The following is a 17,280-nucleotide window of genomic DNA, read 5'->3' on the forward strand; positions in this document are numbered from 1 at the left end:
AAACTAAAGACTGAAAATATAAATATAAAAGCTCATTCAAAATACTGAAAACTAGTAAATAATACTAAAATGACATTGATGATCTATAAAATTAAATGTCATAATCAGCCTAAGTGATCAATAAAAACGATTAAATATTGACTAAATATAAAGAATATATTCACCAAGAAGTCAAAATTACTACAGCTAAAATAAAGACTAAAAATATAAATATAAATATAAAAGCTCATTCAAAATAAAAATTAGTAAATGATACTAAAATGACACTGATTATGTATAAAATTAAATCCAAAATTATGTAAAATCAGCCTAAATGATTATATATATAATGATAAATATAAAAGCTCATTCAAAACACTAAAACACTTTATTTTAAGGTGTCCTTGTTACCCTTTACATATACTTACTATTATAATAACAATTAATTATGCATAATTAATCATGTTAATCATGTAGTTAATTAATATTTCTCACTACTTAAATGTATAATTACACTGTAAGAAGAACATCTTAAAACAAACCCTGTTAAATAATACTAAAATAACTCATATAATTATAAAATGAAATGTCATAATCAGTCTGAAATGGTCAATAAAATATGATTTAATATTGAGTAAATTTGAGAATATTTTCACCAATATACAAAAACCATGACTAAATCATAAAAATGTGTACAAATGAACCCAGCATTGCTCTCAGCGCACGATTACGGTTTGTTTGCTGCTCCTTTGGTCATTCAGGTCTGGTCGGTGCTAACAACCACGCTGAAAACTTTCAAAATGTTTGCACGTGTGCACTGGAGTTAATTATACCACATGTAATTTCGGCGCATTAATACCGACTACACCCACACACGCGCAGCTATTTTGTTCAAGTATTTACGACGGTGTCCATAATGAAGCTCCCTCCAGCTCATAAAGAGAAGCATCTCCACTGCCAGCAGCTCAGGAGTAACCTCCAAAGCCCATTTCATGTTGTCGCATATAAATATTCATTAACAGAGTGGGGAAACCAGCTGTTTCTCCCAATTAATCTGTGCAGAGATATGCCATTTGCCAATAAATTGTTGTTGTATAATTAATGACTCTCAGTGCATGGCGACAACGAGAGAAACAATACCTCATTTAATACTGAGATTTATATTCATAAACTTGGCAAAAGCAATCAGCTAATCAGCTTGAGTAATAAACGAAGCAGCGTCCCAGGGGGATGTGGGAAAACTTAAGCCGCGTGCCCGAGAAGTCAGCCACCCTGCATCCCGCCAGTCGAGATAAATCAAGATGTCAGGAGATTTCTACATCAAAGCAGATGTCCCTCCCTGCTTCTCGCTGACCATGTTAACAGGCTACAAAAAAGCCGGCGGTGGGAAGCGACGCGGCGAGGACGCCCACTTCAAACAGCAAACGGGCAGAGCTGAGATCATTATCTGGGCAGGTTGAAAACACTCTGGTCAGGGGAATTCTTATGGGACTTACCATCAGGAGGAGGAGCCGGTGTGAAGTGAACAGGTTTATCTGTGGAGGAAGAAGAGAGAGAGAGGCACATTAGTTAAAAGGAAGACATCCGGATGGTCCCAGGCGGTCAGCAGTCATTTCGAATGAGTGGGTGGACAGCGGACTACATGACTCTTTCACAGAGGTTAAATCTCAAAAAGAATAGATTAAAAGAGATCAGTTGGAATATGAGATTAAAGGAATATTCCGGGTTAAATACAACTTGAGCTCTATCGACAGCATCCGTGGCGTGACATGCTGTCAAATTTGTTTGCAGTAATGCACTTACAGCATTGAAATAATGTTAAAAACATTATACTTCAATATTACACACTACTGTTCACTACTGTGCTTCAGATCAGTACGTTTTTTGTTTTTTAAAGAAATTCACTTTTATTCAGCAAAGGCACATTAAAATGATCAAAAGTGACAGTGAAGACATTTAGAATGTGTATAAAACAATCTTACTGTCCCCAAACTTTTAACTAGTATGATAGAATTGCTTCCACAGATTTTACATCAAGAAGTGACCCATAAAAATTGTTTATCATACAAGACTAAACCAAATGTTCTTGGTCAGACATTGAAATGTCAGACAGATGTTCGACAGATGAGTTTACACCAGAATACATTAAACAAACAAGTTGTTTGCTAAAAATACAGACTTGGCTCTCTTGTGATTAAGATCTTCGCTTAATTCTCTCATGATTTTGACAAATGTCATTTTATTAAAAATATCAACTATTTTCTGATTTTTTAAATAGCACAACGTGTTTTCTGTTGCTTTTTCTTGCCCATTTCTGTTCTCATGCTGCTGCAGCATGGATGAGAAAATTTATTTATTATTTATTTCAGCAAGTCATTGAAGCTGAAAGGTTTTTATGTCTGTCAGTGATTGAGGACTTTACTGTCTAACTGTACGACATTCGTGAAGGAAGCTACAACTTTATTGTTTTTAAACACTATAGAGACTCTAAACATGTGTTTTCATTTTCATTACGAACCAATTCGAGGGAATGGAACATCTGCATGGCAATCGAACAATGTTTGAGAAATCACCATCGAAAAAACAACATGTGTTGTGTGTTGAGGTCACAAGAAAATTATAGATCACAAGAAAACGACAGAAAAACAATACAGTGTACATAAGCAACAAACATCCACAATTATAAAAGAAGATATTTTGAAGATGTCAATGTACAGTTGAGGTCAAAAGTTAACATCTGCCTTTCAGAATCATTAAAAATGTGAATTATTTTACCAAAATAATAGGGATCATAAAAAATGCATGTTATTGTTTATTTAGTACTGACCGGAATAACATATTTTGCATAAAGGATGTTTACATATAGTCCACAAGAGAAAATAATAAATGAATTGATAAAAATGACCTGGTTCAAAAGTTTACATCCCCTTCATTCTTAATACTGTGTTGTTACCTGAATGATCCACTGCTTTTTTGTTTAGTGATAGTTGCTCATGAGCCCCTTGTTTGTCCTGAACAGTTAAACTGCCTGCTGTTTTTCAGAAAAATCCTTCAGTTCCCACAAATGCTTTGGTTTACCCTTACCAACAAAAACTTAATTTTTTTTTTTAAATCCATCTTTTCACACTGAGGACAACTGAGGGACTCATATGCAACTATTACAGAAGGTTCGAACGCTCACCGATGGTCCAGAAGGTAAAACCATACACTTAGAGCCGGGGGGTGAAAACTTTTGAACAGAATGGAGATGTGTACATTTTTGTTATTTTGCATAAATATCATATTTTTTCATTTAGTACTGCCCTTCAGAAGCCACAGAAGATACTTACATGTTTCCCAGAAGACAAAATAAGTTAAATTTACCCAGATCTTTAAATTCAAAAAGTTTTAATGCAATCCCCCCCTTAATGCATTGTGTTTCCTTCTGAAGCATCAGTAAGCATTTGAACCTTCTGTAATAGCTGCGTATGAGTCTCTCAGTTGTCCTCAGTGTGAAAAGATGGATCTCAAAATCACACAGTCATTGTTGGAAAGGGTTCAAACACACAAAAATGCTGGAAAACCAAAGAATTTAGAGCTTAAAGGATTTTTCTGAAGAACAGCGGCCAGCGACTCATGAACAACTATCACTAAATAAAAAAACACAGCTATGGATCATTCAGGTAAAAACACAGTATTAAGAATAAAGAGAATGTAAACTTTTGAACCGGGTCATTTTTATAAATTCAACTATTTTCTCTTGTGGACTATATGTAAACATCTTTCATGTGAAATATCTTATTCAGGTCAGTACTAAATAAACAATAACATGCATTTTGTACAATCCCTCTTATTTTGGTAAAATAACATTTTTAATGATTCTTAAAGGGGGATGTAAACTTTCGACCTTGACAAAAAAAACATTGAGACTTCATTCTAAATATTTTCTTTTATGTTCCACAGAAGAAGAAAGTCAGACAAGTTTGTAACGACAAGGTTGAGTAAATGACGACAGAATTTACATGTTTGGGCGAACTGTCACTTTAAGCTCTTACACTAATAAATGTTAAAATATTCAGACTACAAATCCAGCCAAAAGTGTTGGGCTGAAACTCATTAAAATCAGTGCCTGACTGAAAGCGAGAACTGCCACAGAAGTTGGAAGCGACCCCACTCAGTCTAACTTTCCCTCCAAACCGAAGTGATTTTGAAAACATTGAACTCGCGTACCTTATTACTCTTGACAGAACCGGCGTTTCAACAACACTCGCATGGAGCCATCTAACTAAAGCACAGCTACAACACCCTGCTTCTGCAGGCGGGAATAACCAACGCCACAAAACTATCGCATCAATTGCCCAGCCAGCCGGTTGCACTTACATACACACACATATACACTCCCACACATAGGGCCAGAGCTGGAATCTCTGCTCCTCTCTTCACCAGCACCCCCAACTGCCAGGATAGAGTTTAATTTTAGGCTCACTTCAAATTGCTTGTCAACAACTGAGCGCAGGGAAGATTGGAGAGCCAGCGCTGGAGAGAGGGAGAGAGAGAGAGACAGAAAAACAGAGGTGTGAGGGAACGAGGAAGCGAGAGAGCGAGAGAGAGAGAGAGAGAGAGAGAGAGAGAGAGAGAGAGAGGAAACGGCTTGCTGTGCTTCTCTCCTTGAATAATGAAGTGTCTGTTGAACTGGTCCGAGAGTCAATCATGACAGTTACAGCGTTTCATCCTCCGGGAAACATCGCCATAGCTGAGGGTGAATAACACACACACAGATGTGTATCATAGAGATAAAACATATACTGCTCACACACTGTAATGCATAACTCTGTGACGCCCCAAGCACAGCTCGACTTTCTTATATGTCCAGTGGCAGTAGAGGACAAAACAACTGTCTGCGCAGATCTCACGGGAACGTTTGTTTCACATGTAAATGATACGTGGCTGAGAAACTCAACACAAGGTTCACCTCAAGCACATTCGCTTTACTTAAAGAGATAGTTCATCCAAAATGAAAATTGTGTCATCTGTATTCATCAGTATATTGCTGTAAACCTGTAAGACATGCTTTCTTGTGTGGATGACAGAATAAGATATTTATGACTCAGTGTCTCAGTTCATACAATGAAAATCAAAGGCGTTCAATGCTGTTTGGACTCCACTGACTTTGAAAATTTCTTTCTTTTGGTTGAACTTTTCCTTTCAGGGAATCAACAGGGATCTGCTGATACAATATTATATTGATATTGCAATAAAATTGCAGTTCTCTATGTAAAGTTATTCAAAGCTTTTGTCAATTTTACAGTTTAATGGTTGTTATACAAACATTTGACCTTTCTGGTATTTCTATAACTAATATTGGAATACTGTAATTCATGATACTATACCACTATTCACATATTTTTCAAGAAAATCCAAGCCGAAATTAACGCTCTATGATTTCAATTCAGTCGAAATGTAAAAATTTTAAATGTTATATATTGCTAAAAAAATAGAAAGGGAAAGAGAAAAGTATTACTAATATTTTCACGCCAAGAATTCACAATATTTTTTGAAAAGGGAGATTAACCACAATTCAAAGCAAATCTGAGTAGACTAAATGTACTGAAGCATTAGGTCAACAGAGACTCTATTATTTCTATTCAACCAAAATTCAAACTGAGAACGAGCCAAGAATATAATTGAACAAAGTACTGAAGTAATTAAAAATACATGATAAAGAAGCAAGCGAGCTGAAGACTGCAGAATAACTAAATATAAATCACGACATTATAGAAGTGACTTCAGATCTCGCATATCACCATATAGTTTAAATTTAAATCAATATTGCCATTTCAAACATGCAATGAATAATTTATTTGATAAATAACCATGTAGAAAGCATACACTCAGCAGTAGACCTCAACATGAACTGTCAGGCAGGCTATCATATCTGTGCATCTACGTATGCCAGCCATATGTTTTCATTCAGTGTCTGTCTTACTCTTTTCCTTTCTGTTTTATTATCTAGTTTGCTGATGTGTATGTATACGCTGATGGATTTGGTTGTGGAGCTGAGCAGCTCGAGTCCTGTGTGGCCTCTCCTCTCTGTGCCTGCTAAATGAAAATGGAAATGACTAACCTTTGGTCTGTATCCCACTCCAACAAGCTTTCAAACGCTACGATGCACCTCTCCATGTTAATGGTACTCCTTTCGCTCCGTCCTGTTTTTTTTTTACTCTTCTTTGAGGAGCAAGGATGGAGTGCTCTAACTGAGTTTATGTTTAAATCTAATGGAATCTGTCTGGATTAAATCGATTTTGCGACATGGTCGGCTTATAAATGAACCACACGCTCAGACTCCTTTATTGAGGGACGGCGAGGGCACAATTTTAGAATTTCATGAAGGGCCCTTTTTGGTCTTTTAATATAGATCTAATGTAGAGGCACCGTGGATCTCTTTAAGTGAGGGCACAGGCAGGATTATGAGAAATGAGGTAGGTAATGGTTTACAGAAGGCGCATAGTGCTGAATGCTCTCCTTTTTGCTCCCTCTTACTGTTTTCTCCTTTCCAGTGCCTTTCTTTCAAAAATACTAAACATATTTCTATCTACAAAGTTGTAATTTAATGTCCCCTATACTCAATAAAGTCACACATATTCTTCTATGTAAAACTATTTAAAGGGACAGTGATTTACTCACCCTCAAGCCATTCTAGGTGTATATGACTTTCTTTCAGACAAATGCAATCAGAGTTTTATTAAAAAATGTCCTGGCTCTTCCAAACTTTATAATGGCAGTCAATGGGCGTTTAGATTTTTAAGTCCAATAAAGTGAATCAATCCATCATGAAAAGTACTCCATACAGCTTTGGGAGGTTAATAAAGGCCTTCTGAAGTAAATCGATGCATTTGTGTATGAAAAATATCCACATTTAAAACCGTAAACCATAATCTCTAGCTATGCAAGTTCACGGGAGACTAGTGTTCCAGCGGACATAGGACGTACGCGCAAGTTACGCATAAGAGTAAGTGATGGAGAGAGCAAATCAAAACACTGGTCACGTATCAGAAGTACAAAATAAGGATTTGTTAAGAAATATGTTACAGGATTTTAATATAAGCCTAGAGGTGACTGGATTTCCTTTTTGAACAAATCTTTCACAGCAAGTCATGAACACGCGTACAACAGTTAGCAGAAGCTAGAGATTCCAGTTTATAAAGTTTTAAATATGGACATTTTTCTTATGAGAATGAATTAATTTGCATCAGAAGCTCTTTATTAATAGTGTTTATAAATCTCAACGCCCATTCACTGCCATTATAAAGCTTGGAAGAGCCAGGACATTTTTTAATATAACTCCAATTGTATTTGAATAAAAGAACATCATATACACCGAGGATGGCTTTAGGGTAAGTAAATCATAGCGTCATTTTAATTTTGGACTATTCCTCAGGCGCTGACTATTTTGGACTAATTTTAAACTATTCCTATAAAAGTGCTTTAATATCTACTCAGATGTCTACAGCCATATCTACATCTACAGCCTCTGAACTCAAGTGTAAATAGACCGTATACATAATTGTGTGTATGTGACACCCTCTGTACAAGCTTCCTGTTAAAAAGTCATCTGAATTTCAATATCATTAAGAATTTAATGAGACATCAGCACTGATGCATAGCGAGACCATTTTCTAATCAATTAAACTTCGCTCTGTAGCAGAGCGTGCTAACAAAATCTTACGAAAGCTCGGATATCATACTGTAGTCTTAGATATTTGAGAATTCACAGAATAAGAAAACCTGGGATGCAACAGTGCACAAAGGCAGATAAAACAGGACAGAGATAGTAACACATCTAAAAACAGGAAAAGAGCAGCGTTACCTGCTGCTCCATGTCATCAAAGCGCATTGTGACACGCTCTGGAGCTTACGTTTCGTCTCCAATCTTTTCTTTGCAAGCACAGCGCCAAAACTATCTGGCAACACACACCGGCTGGCGGGGCACCCTAAGATACCAAAGCGTTTGCAGATTCACTCAAGCAGATACAGTAAGCACTGACGCTAATGCCAAGCTTTCACATCCAAAGGCATTTAATCTGGCCCCTTTATCCCACTGTGCAGTCTAAATACCACTGCTTCAGGGATGACAGAATGCCACCGAGCAGTGTTTTTAGACACAAGCGCTCAAGCACTTTATAGGATGAGGACAGTTTATCTGTGTCATCCTTAATCATTTCACTGTCAGGCGGGGGATCGAAGCCAACGCATTAGGGATTAGTTTTTGATTGCCATCGATCCTTATTGAACCATCCATCCGTCAAAGTGTCTCCCCTCTGCCTCCCTGAGCATCACTAAAAGAAAACTCTACAGAGCACACAAGGGAAAGGACCACTAATCTGTAACTTATCAAGCCACGAAAACTCTACGGGCTCATGCACAAACACAAACACACAAACACATATATATATACATACGCTGCAAGTCATGTTTCACTAACTGTGACCTACAGTTATTGAGGAAGAGGAGGACAGCGAAGCCGAGCGTGGAAGTGGCCAGCAGTATGAGACAGATGTTGCAAGGTATCATGAAGTACCGCACGACCAGCGACACTTTGTGCTGGTACATGCGGTCCCGCTCCGGGGGCGGCGTGGGGTACTGACAACTGGTCATACTCCACTCCGCGCCGTCCCTAAAGTACGCCAAGTTGGCAAGCGTTCCAAACAGACACAGAGAAGAAGGATATACAAAAGAATTCCAAAAATGGCTTCAGCTTAAACTCCAGTGGCACTTCTTATCACAGTTCCTTCCGGAAAAACGTAGACAAATACTTTCGCAAGTCTCCAAGCAACGCATTTTGTTCCCAAATTACAGCCATTTGGAAAAGGTACAGGTCCTACAGTCTTCCACCCTCCGGCAATCGCTCCATTTCTCTCCCAAGCACAGGGGTGGTTTGTCATGAAAGGTTAGAGCGCAAATTCTTTCCAGTCTATCTGACAAAAACTCCACTGGACCCCTGGCCTAGATTGGCAACCCGGACAAGTGAGTGCAAACAATCCCCACTGCACTTTGTACTTTAAATCCGCAAGCGCAGAACTCCACGGCTTGGTGAATTAGTAATGAATTGGCTCTTGATTTGTCTTAAGGGGTGCTTGTAATTTTTTATGGCACAGTGAATTCTCTTCTTTCAGGATGTGCTGCCACCTGTCTGTGCCCGACAGCGGCATGAAGATGCCAGGCTGCTCTCGCTGTGGCATGTGTCAGGATGCACTGCGGGTGTGGCTAGGCATCATGCTAGCCGTCTGTCCTGGGAAACGCTCAGTTGCCCACAAGCTGGAATTGGAGTCATTAGTACACAAACTTCTGGAGATTGACCCCTTCCCAGATCCTCCGGAGAACTGCAACACTAGGCTCGTCTTCGGTCGTAAAAGTCGAAACTTTTCTCCCCCCGCCCCAGGCTGAAGCTCCTGAATGAATGAATAATTAGCCCACAGAGAGTCAGCAGCTGTCTTTGGCAAGCTCGACCATATGCCCCGGAGAGCAGCAGGGTCTTTTTCCTCAACCCCCCCTCTTATCCTTCAACACCAGTCCTCTGTGGTGACCTCCTCTCTTTTTCGGATGAAGCGTACAGTCAAAAGTTGTGCTGTCTGGCGAGTACTCTTCCCCCAGATGCTCCTGTCAGCGTAGAGGCGCACTCCTTGATCCGGGCAGCCGGAAACAAGATACGAGGAACAGCTGAGATTGCAACGGTACGCGCAACTGTACTGTTAGTCCTCAGTCCTTTTCAGCGGATAACTCCTGAGACAAGACAAGCTCAGCCAAGTTGTTTGTCGCTCTGGAAAAAGTGGCTCTTCTGTTCTCATTTCTTTTCACTGGAGTCAGAAGCTCTTTCTCTCTCCGTTTAGCTCTCTCAAGCATCCATACCTCTTCTGGTGTACCTCCTCGTGTCCTGGGCTTCAACTCGCTCCAGCTGTGCCTCAGAGGAAGTGTTCACTGCCAGCCAAAACACATACTCTGATCGCCGCTATTCATGTCAGAAAATCCCCCAGGCAGCAGGTACTCTGTCAGCGCAAGCTTGCGTTCAGCCAGCGCTTCTCAGCCAAAGAGCCAGGGAGCGGCACGCGCAAATGAGTGGAGCCCGAGAGGCAAAAAGCAGGAAAAAAGAAAACAAACTAGCCAATGACACTTAGTCCACCTCTCCGTTACGCTGAACAATGCACGGAGCGTGTTTTCTGCATCCTTACGGCACGGACGCTCATGACTCCCTCTCTCTGCCTCGAATGAAGGAGAAGACAGTGAGAGGGGGAGTGGATGAGGGGCTGTCTCTAACAAAGGGTTGGGAGGGGTGAGAAGGGGGAGGCAGTGAGGAGGGGAGGGGGAAACCGAGAATAAAAGCTTTTGGGAATACTTGGGAGTGTTTTAAAGGGGGGAGCTAGAACGACAGCGAACACACAAAAGGGCAATTGGACCAAAAACATGTCAAGCCTTTTGAGTTGATAGTGATTTAAAGGAGAGGGTTGCCAACAATTGTGCTAAATTGTAATTGCAAACTTTGTGGTTTAAAAGGAAAAGGGAAAATGTGAGCAAAACTGAATCTGACAGATTTATTATCGGGTTTGGGGAATTTTTATGAGCTGTTAAGGAAAATAGACCATTTGTGAAGAATGTCATGTTTTAAATTAGAAGAAAAAAATATATATATACACATACACACATACGTACACATATTATAGATAGATGGATAATTAGATAGACAGATAGATTGATAGATAGATAGATAATGCAGAACTGGAATGATGGTTCTAATAATTAAATGGACTTGGAAGCAACAGGCAAAAACATTAAAAAAAAAAAAAAAATCATCTTCTCGTGACACCGTGCCATGCTTTTATTCATCTGTCACACTGAGAAATAAAAGCAAAAATGAGCAAAAATGAATATTCAGTAGAAGTGTAAATGAATATACTGGCAAAAGATCAGTGGGAAATGTGTTTTTAATCCATAGCATTATTTCACTAGGTTTCTCGCCTATGAATGTTTATTTTATGCTCTAAGCCACATAATGAGGTCAACAGCACAGAGAGCTAATGCTTCTTTTTAAAACCCCCCACCTTCAATACTGACTGGCATATACACAATGGATGTACATCTTCACAAAGAAGCCAGTACATATTATCAATTATTTATACACTCTGTTTCTTAACCCACCCCTCGCTGGATACCCGTCACGCGCACACACACACACACACACATGCTCATTTTTACAAGGTTATACTCCGTTCTGCATCGGGGGCTGTTTATCTCTTTGGACACAACCTATTCATCGACTTTAGGGGAGCCCCTGATGTATACAGCAGAGAACACGGGGTCAACCGGGCCTCCAGCACAGGGCTCTAGGTTCACTCACCAGCTGTGGTACTGCACCCCTAAACAACACCCACACTCCACCAGGGCCATTAATCTCCCTTCAGACTGACATGTAGACTAAGAAATGCATTTAGCAAAGACAACTGGGCATCGAGTGACATTCATGCGGGCTACAATGACCTGAAACCCCCATCAAATAATAAGGAGACAGAAGAGGGCGCCACATCCGGTCGATTCTACACACCCTCTGTCATGACTCGAATAAGACCTAATTTGACTTCAAAGCGCTCCGTAATGCATCTTTAATGTGCATGCTATCTCAGAAGGTTAACATCTCTCTCAGTGAGCTCTCTCAGCTGGCAACTTCCATTAAGAAACAACCACAAACTCTCTGCACTTCCCGCACTTTCATGACGAGCAGCCTCAAGGCTTTTTATCGGCTTCTGCTTGTTCCTTGTGCCATGTTTCTGGTATGATGCATGTGTGCTGATTTCAGGATTCAAGAGATAGGAATAAAGCTTAGAGAGGTGCACTTCATGTATTTTAAAAGAGTGGTTGGTTATTAAAGTAGAAGATATGAGAAATTCAAAAGATATTCACTTTCAAGTGTTTTCAGTGAAGTTTCAGATTCTGTTTTTTCATCCCTCTATGCATTCAACAATCTATCTACCTATCATCTATCTATCCATTTGTCTGTCTATCTATCCATTTGTCTGTCTATCTATCTATCTATCTATCTATCTATCTATCTGTCATTTATCCATCCATCTATCCATCTATCTATCTATCTATCATCCATCCATATATCATCCACCCATCCATCCAATCTATTATCCATCCATCTATCTATCTATCTATCTATCTATCTAGCAATCCATTATCCATCTATCTATCTATCTATCTATCTATCTAGCATCTATCTATCTAGCAATCCATTATCCATCTATCTATCTATCTATCATCCATCCATATATCCATCCACCCATCCATCTATCTATCTATCTATCTATCTAGCATCTATCTATCTAGCAATCCATTATCCATCTATTTATCTATTCATTCATACATACATAATTTATCCATCTATCCATCTTCCATCCATCATCCATCCATCCATCCATCCATCCATCCATCCAAACATTTAACTTTTCATTCATTCAACCATTCAAATGTCCATCTCTCCACCCATCCACTTACCAATCCATCCATCCATCCATCCATCCATCAACTATCCAAACATTCAACTTTTCATTCAACCATTCAAATATCCATCTCTCCACCCATCCATTTACCAATCCATCCATCCATTCATCAACTATCCATCTATCTATTCATCCATCTGTCTATCCATCCATCCATCAACTATCCAAACATTCAACTCTTCTTTCATTTAATCATTCAAATATCCATCTCTCCATCCATCTACTTACCAATCCATCCATCCAACAACTATCCATTTATCTATTTATCCATCTGTCATCCATCCATCCATCAACTATCCAAACATTCAACTCTTCATTCATTCAACCATTCAAATATCCATCCCTCTACCCATCCACTTACCAATCCATCCATCCATCCATCTACAAAACTATCTTAAAGTGACACCTCAGTGAAGAGGACCAACATCAAATGCCCTTCCCTTTCAGTGGTCTTTTTGTCAAAGTTTCAACAATGGGTCCACCAAAGGAGAAACCGTCTCGTCCAAGCCTCATACTAATAATTAGACATGGAGCTTTCTTCAGCAGCTGGCTGAATGTCTTATTATATAGACTATCATCAATAAATTAGGCTGTTTTGATTATGAACAGATCCCTCTAAGTACTCAACTCATTACACTACACTGCACAAGCAGTCAAAAATCTGTCAGGAAAAACAGACGCGAGACAGCGCAGGAGATAAAGAGGGAGGTGGAGACCGCCAACAGAATATGAGTGAGAATGAGCTAACTGCACCTCCAGCCAGATCTGCTCTGGTTTCCTACAGCTGGGAGTTCCTTACTCCACCGCGTTGTCATACGGCTCGCAAGAATAGAAAGCGACGCCACCCCACTAAAAAAATAAAGTAGGAAAGTGGGGATTTTTCCTTCGTGCTGTTTGCCGATGTAACTGTAACAGAGACATTGCCCATGGGAAATGACATCAGCGTAATTTAACGTGAGAACACATCTGCCGACTGGCCTGCTGCTCGGTGAGGCACACCGCCTGTTGACAATGCATCCAGGTGTGAGCTATCACACAGATGAAGCTGTCCGTTCAATATCTACAATCAATTTCTACAGACTCGGATACCCAAAAACCATATGGCGAGATTCCAATCCTGATTTCCACTGAATGTTAATCAATCTAGTAGTTTTTGTTGTTAGCAACTCCAGTTTTGAGAGTCATTCTCATATGGTTCTTTTTGGATTCCTACAGCCCATGGGCTTCATCTGATAGATGTCCAAATCAAATCACTGTCAATCTGCCAAAATAAAACTGTCCATTTAGCTGCTCTGCTATAACTGATCCTAATCCAGACAAATCTGAGGAAACGGATAGATGGTTATTGTTCAAAGCTTATGTTTGCCACAACTGCAGTTTAATGAAAACTATTAATGCTGGGAAGTACAATAGGCCATACCATGAGACTGCAGAAATGTGTCAACCAGCTGACATTTTACTATAACTTCATTTTATAATTGCTTCAAATGTGGCTTATTCAGTCATGTATATAAACTATTACTGTGTGGAATCACGTATTTAACCTAACTGGTGCATAATAAAAAGCCTTTGACACTAATGTTATTATCACACATTTATTATGAACAGCCTAACCTTTCAGTCTGTGTCATTAAAAAAAAAATAAATAAATAAAATAAAATAAAATAAAATAAAATAAAATAAAATAAACCATTATTAAAATTCTGGCCAGTCAGTTAGTATTTTAATTGCTGATAATCAGTTAAATGGCCAACATTTCTAAACAAATAATTTTGTTTAAATAAACATAGGCATCACATTCCTATAAATGTACAGTATGAAAAATTAATATTTGTTTTGCTAAAAAATACATTTAACAGTCTTTTTTATGATGTTTTAGGACCATTCTTCTATTTGAATAATTCAAAAGGAGTTCTGCTCTATAAATGTGATTCTCAAATCTGATTTTTATCTGTTAGCAGAGTGCAAGAGACTGTTCCACTCTAGTTCACTGCTATCTACATTGTAGAGGTCACTGGCGAGGTCTCTCTATCTCTCTATCTATTGTGTATGTGTGTGTGCGTGTGTCCTCGGTGCAATCCACTAAAGACCGTGGCAGATAAAACACAATTACCCTAATCCTTCTTTCCTTACCCAGTCCTCACCCTAATACCTATTAGTCGATGTGTGCTCAACACACGGCCGTATACCGTACATCACATATTGATTTTGGTTGAGGATACCCACCGCCACTCAGGTTAAGTGCTTTAGGACTGATGAAAACCACCATCACATAAATCCAACCTTCTCTCATATATCAAAGAAAAGAGCAAATAAATCATTCCAGAGGAAGATTTTATTACCGAGACGTTTCTCTTTCATTGCTGAGGAAAGTTAATTAGGTTCTTTGGTTATGTTGTCTAGTGATGCGCAATATATCAATTCCATATCGGATATTAGCGGATTTGCTTTATCGGCTCCAGCCAATAATGCACATTTATTTGTGCATGTCCCTTATTTTTACAATTAGATTACCTTTGCCATCATTGAACACTCACTTAAAGAGACTTGCATAAAAATACAATGGAAGTCAACGGCTGTGTCAAATGTTTGAATACTAACATTCTTCAAAATATCTTCTTTTGTGTTCAGCAGAAAAAAGAAACTCATACAGGTTTGAAACAAGTGTACAGTGTGTAAATGACGACAGAATATCCATTTTTGGATGAATTATCCATTTAAAGTTAAGCTTTAAAAACACTAAAAATGTAACAATGAAGTTCAATTTAATCTTTAAAGAGTCTTTAAACAAGACCATTGTAGAATAGAATAGATCATTTCTCCAACTGACAAGAAACTTTATGATATTGTCACTTGGAACAACAAAGAATAGCATAGAATAGAATAGAATAGAATAGAATAGAATAGAATAGAATAGAATAGAATAGAATAGATAATTTGTCCAACTGATAAGAAAATAACTAAGTCAGTTGGAATACTGTTGGAAGTCAGTTGGAAACTTGTCAGTTGGAATAGAATAGAATAGAATAGAATAGAATAGAATAGAATAGAATAGAATAGAATAGAACATTCCTCCAACTGACAAGAACAGAATATTTCTCCAACTGACAAGACACTGTAAGATACTGTCAGTCGGAACAGAACAGAACAGAATAGAATAGAATAGAATAGAATAGAATATTTCTGCAGAATAGAACATTTCTGACAAGAAATTCCAAGATATTCTAAGTTGGAATTTCTCCAACGGCTAAGAAAATAATTATGTTTTTGTCAGTTGGAATAGAATAGAATAGAATAGAATAGAACAGAATAGAACAGAACAGGACAGGACAGGACAGGACAGGACAGAACAGGACAGAACAGAACAGAACATTTCTGCATCTGACAAGAAATTCCAAGATATTGTAAGTTGGAATAGAATAGAATAGAATAGAATAGAATAGAATAGAATAGAATAGAATAGAATAGAACATTTCTACAACTGACAAAAAAATAAATTTTTGTCAGTTGGATTAGGACTAGAATTGGAATTAGAATAGAATATAAAAGAATAGAATAGGATAGAATAGAATAGAATAGAATAGAATAGAATAGAATAGATCATTTCTCTAACTGATAAGAAAATAACTATGTTTTTGTCAGTTGGAATAGAATAGAATAGAACAGAATAGAATAGAACATTTCTCCAACTGACAAAAAACTAAGTCCTTGTCAGTTGGAATAGGACTAGAATTAGAACTAGAATAGAAAATAATAGTATAGAATAGAATAGAACAGAATAGAATAGATTATGCCTCCAATTTACAGTTTCTTGTCAGTTGGAGAAAAGGCCATTTTAAATTATTTAGTTCATTTTCTCATGAGAAAAAAACTCAGAAACAGCCTCAAGCCAGTTTGCACTCCATTTAATCTCACTACTATCTAGGAGAACAAATGATATATTAAAGAGATCTACCATCACATGTATATCCAGATTCACAAACCACTTCCCTCCCCACCACGAAAACCACCTGCCTAAGCAAAGATGTGCATGCAAGGACTATTCTTCTCCCACAGCTGGATGTTCAGCTCTGGGTGGAGCGAGCTCATTACCCTCCCACTCAGACTGCTTCTCACTCCGGGACCAAGCTGTTGAACACAGGCAGGAGCGCAGCTGCCCCGGGCTGAGAGCCGGGTCTCTGGGAACGGGCCAGCCACTGCGTACTAATGGAGAAGAACTAACCAGCAACAGCATTTACAGCCACTCATTCATCAGTATGCTGTTTTCCCCTCTCATCATGGTAACTACAATAATGATTGCAGCATTTAATACTTGCCATGCTCCAGCTCCCCACTCTTTATTCGTTCTTTATTTCCCACGATGCTTTCTTAATGGTCCTTATGGGGGCAATTGAGCTGGAACCGTGGTGGGGTTCTTTGAAGGCTTGCTGAAGCAATGTGCCAAAACAGAGACTGCACGACTAGCAGAGAGTGACTGTTTTTTGGAGTCTTGCTTGAGTTTGGCTGTGTTTGACACCGAGCTTCATGGGAGCTGGCATCCATGACAGACAGGGGCTGTGTGATTGAACTTGCAGGTAATGCAGGTGGCAGCAGCAGCTGTGGAACTAAACTTGAGGACGATGGCAAGCTTGGTCCAAATAGAGCAACACACAGCAGTGCTTCTCTCAGTGTGCTTAGGGATGCACTGACAGCACAAAACCAATAAGCTGATGACCAACTTCATGCTATGGCCTATAAACGATATAGGGCAAAATATAAACTACTTCGCCCC

General features: G+C 38.8%; 1 protein-coding gene across 10 annotated transcripts in view; it reads right to left on the reverse strand.

Annotated features, from left to right (window-relative positions):
- agrn (agrin) overlaps positions 1 to 17,280 on the reverse strand; it is a 305,226-nt gene that overhangs the window by 181,311 nt on the left and 106,635 nt on the right. For 7 of the 10 annotated variants that reach the window (XM_051097130.1, XM_051097123.1, XM_051097124.1 and 4 more), the window contains one exon: positions 1,476 to 1,514. In XM_051097130.1, coding sequence (XP_050953087.1) covers positions 1,476 to 1,514 — 39 coding nt within the window. Of the gene's footprint in view, positions 1 to 1,475; positions 1,515 to 8,417; positions 10,225 to 17,280 lie in introns of those variants that run through there. The other 3 variants (XM_051097131.1, XM_051097126.1, XM_051097125.1) reach the window with 2 other exon arrangements.

The sequence above is a fragment of the Labeo rohita genome, chromosome 23 (assembly GCF_022985175.1).
Source record: "Labeo rohita strain BAU-BD-2019 chromosome 23, IGBB_LRoh.1.0, whole genome shotgun sequence".
NCBI lineage: Eukaryota > Metazoa > Chordata > Actinopteri > Cypriniformes > Cyprinidae > Labeo > Labeo rohita.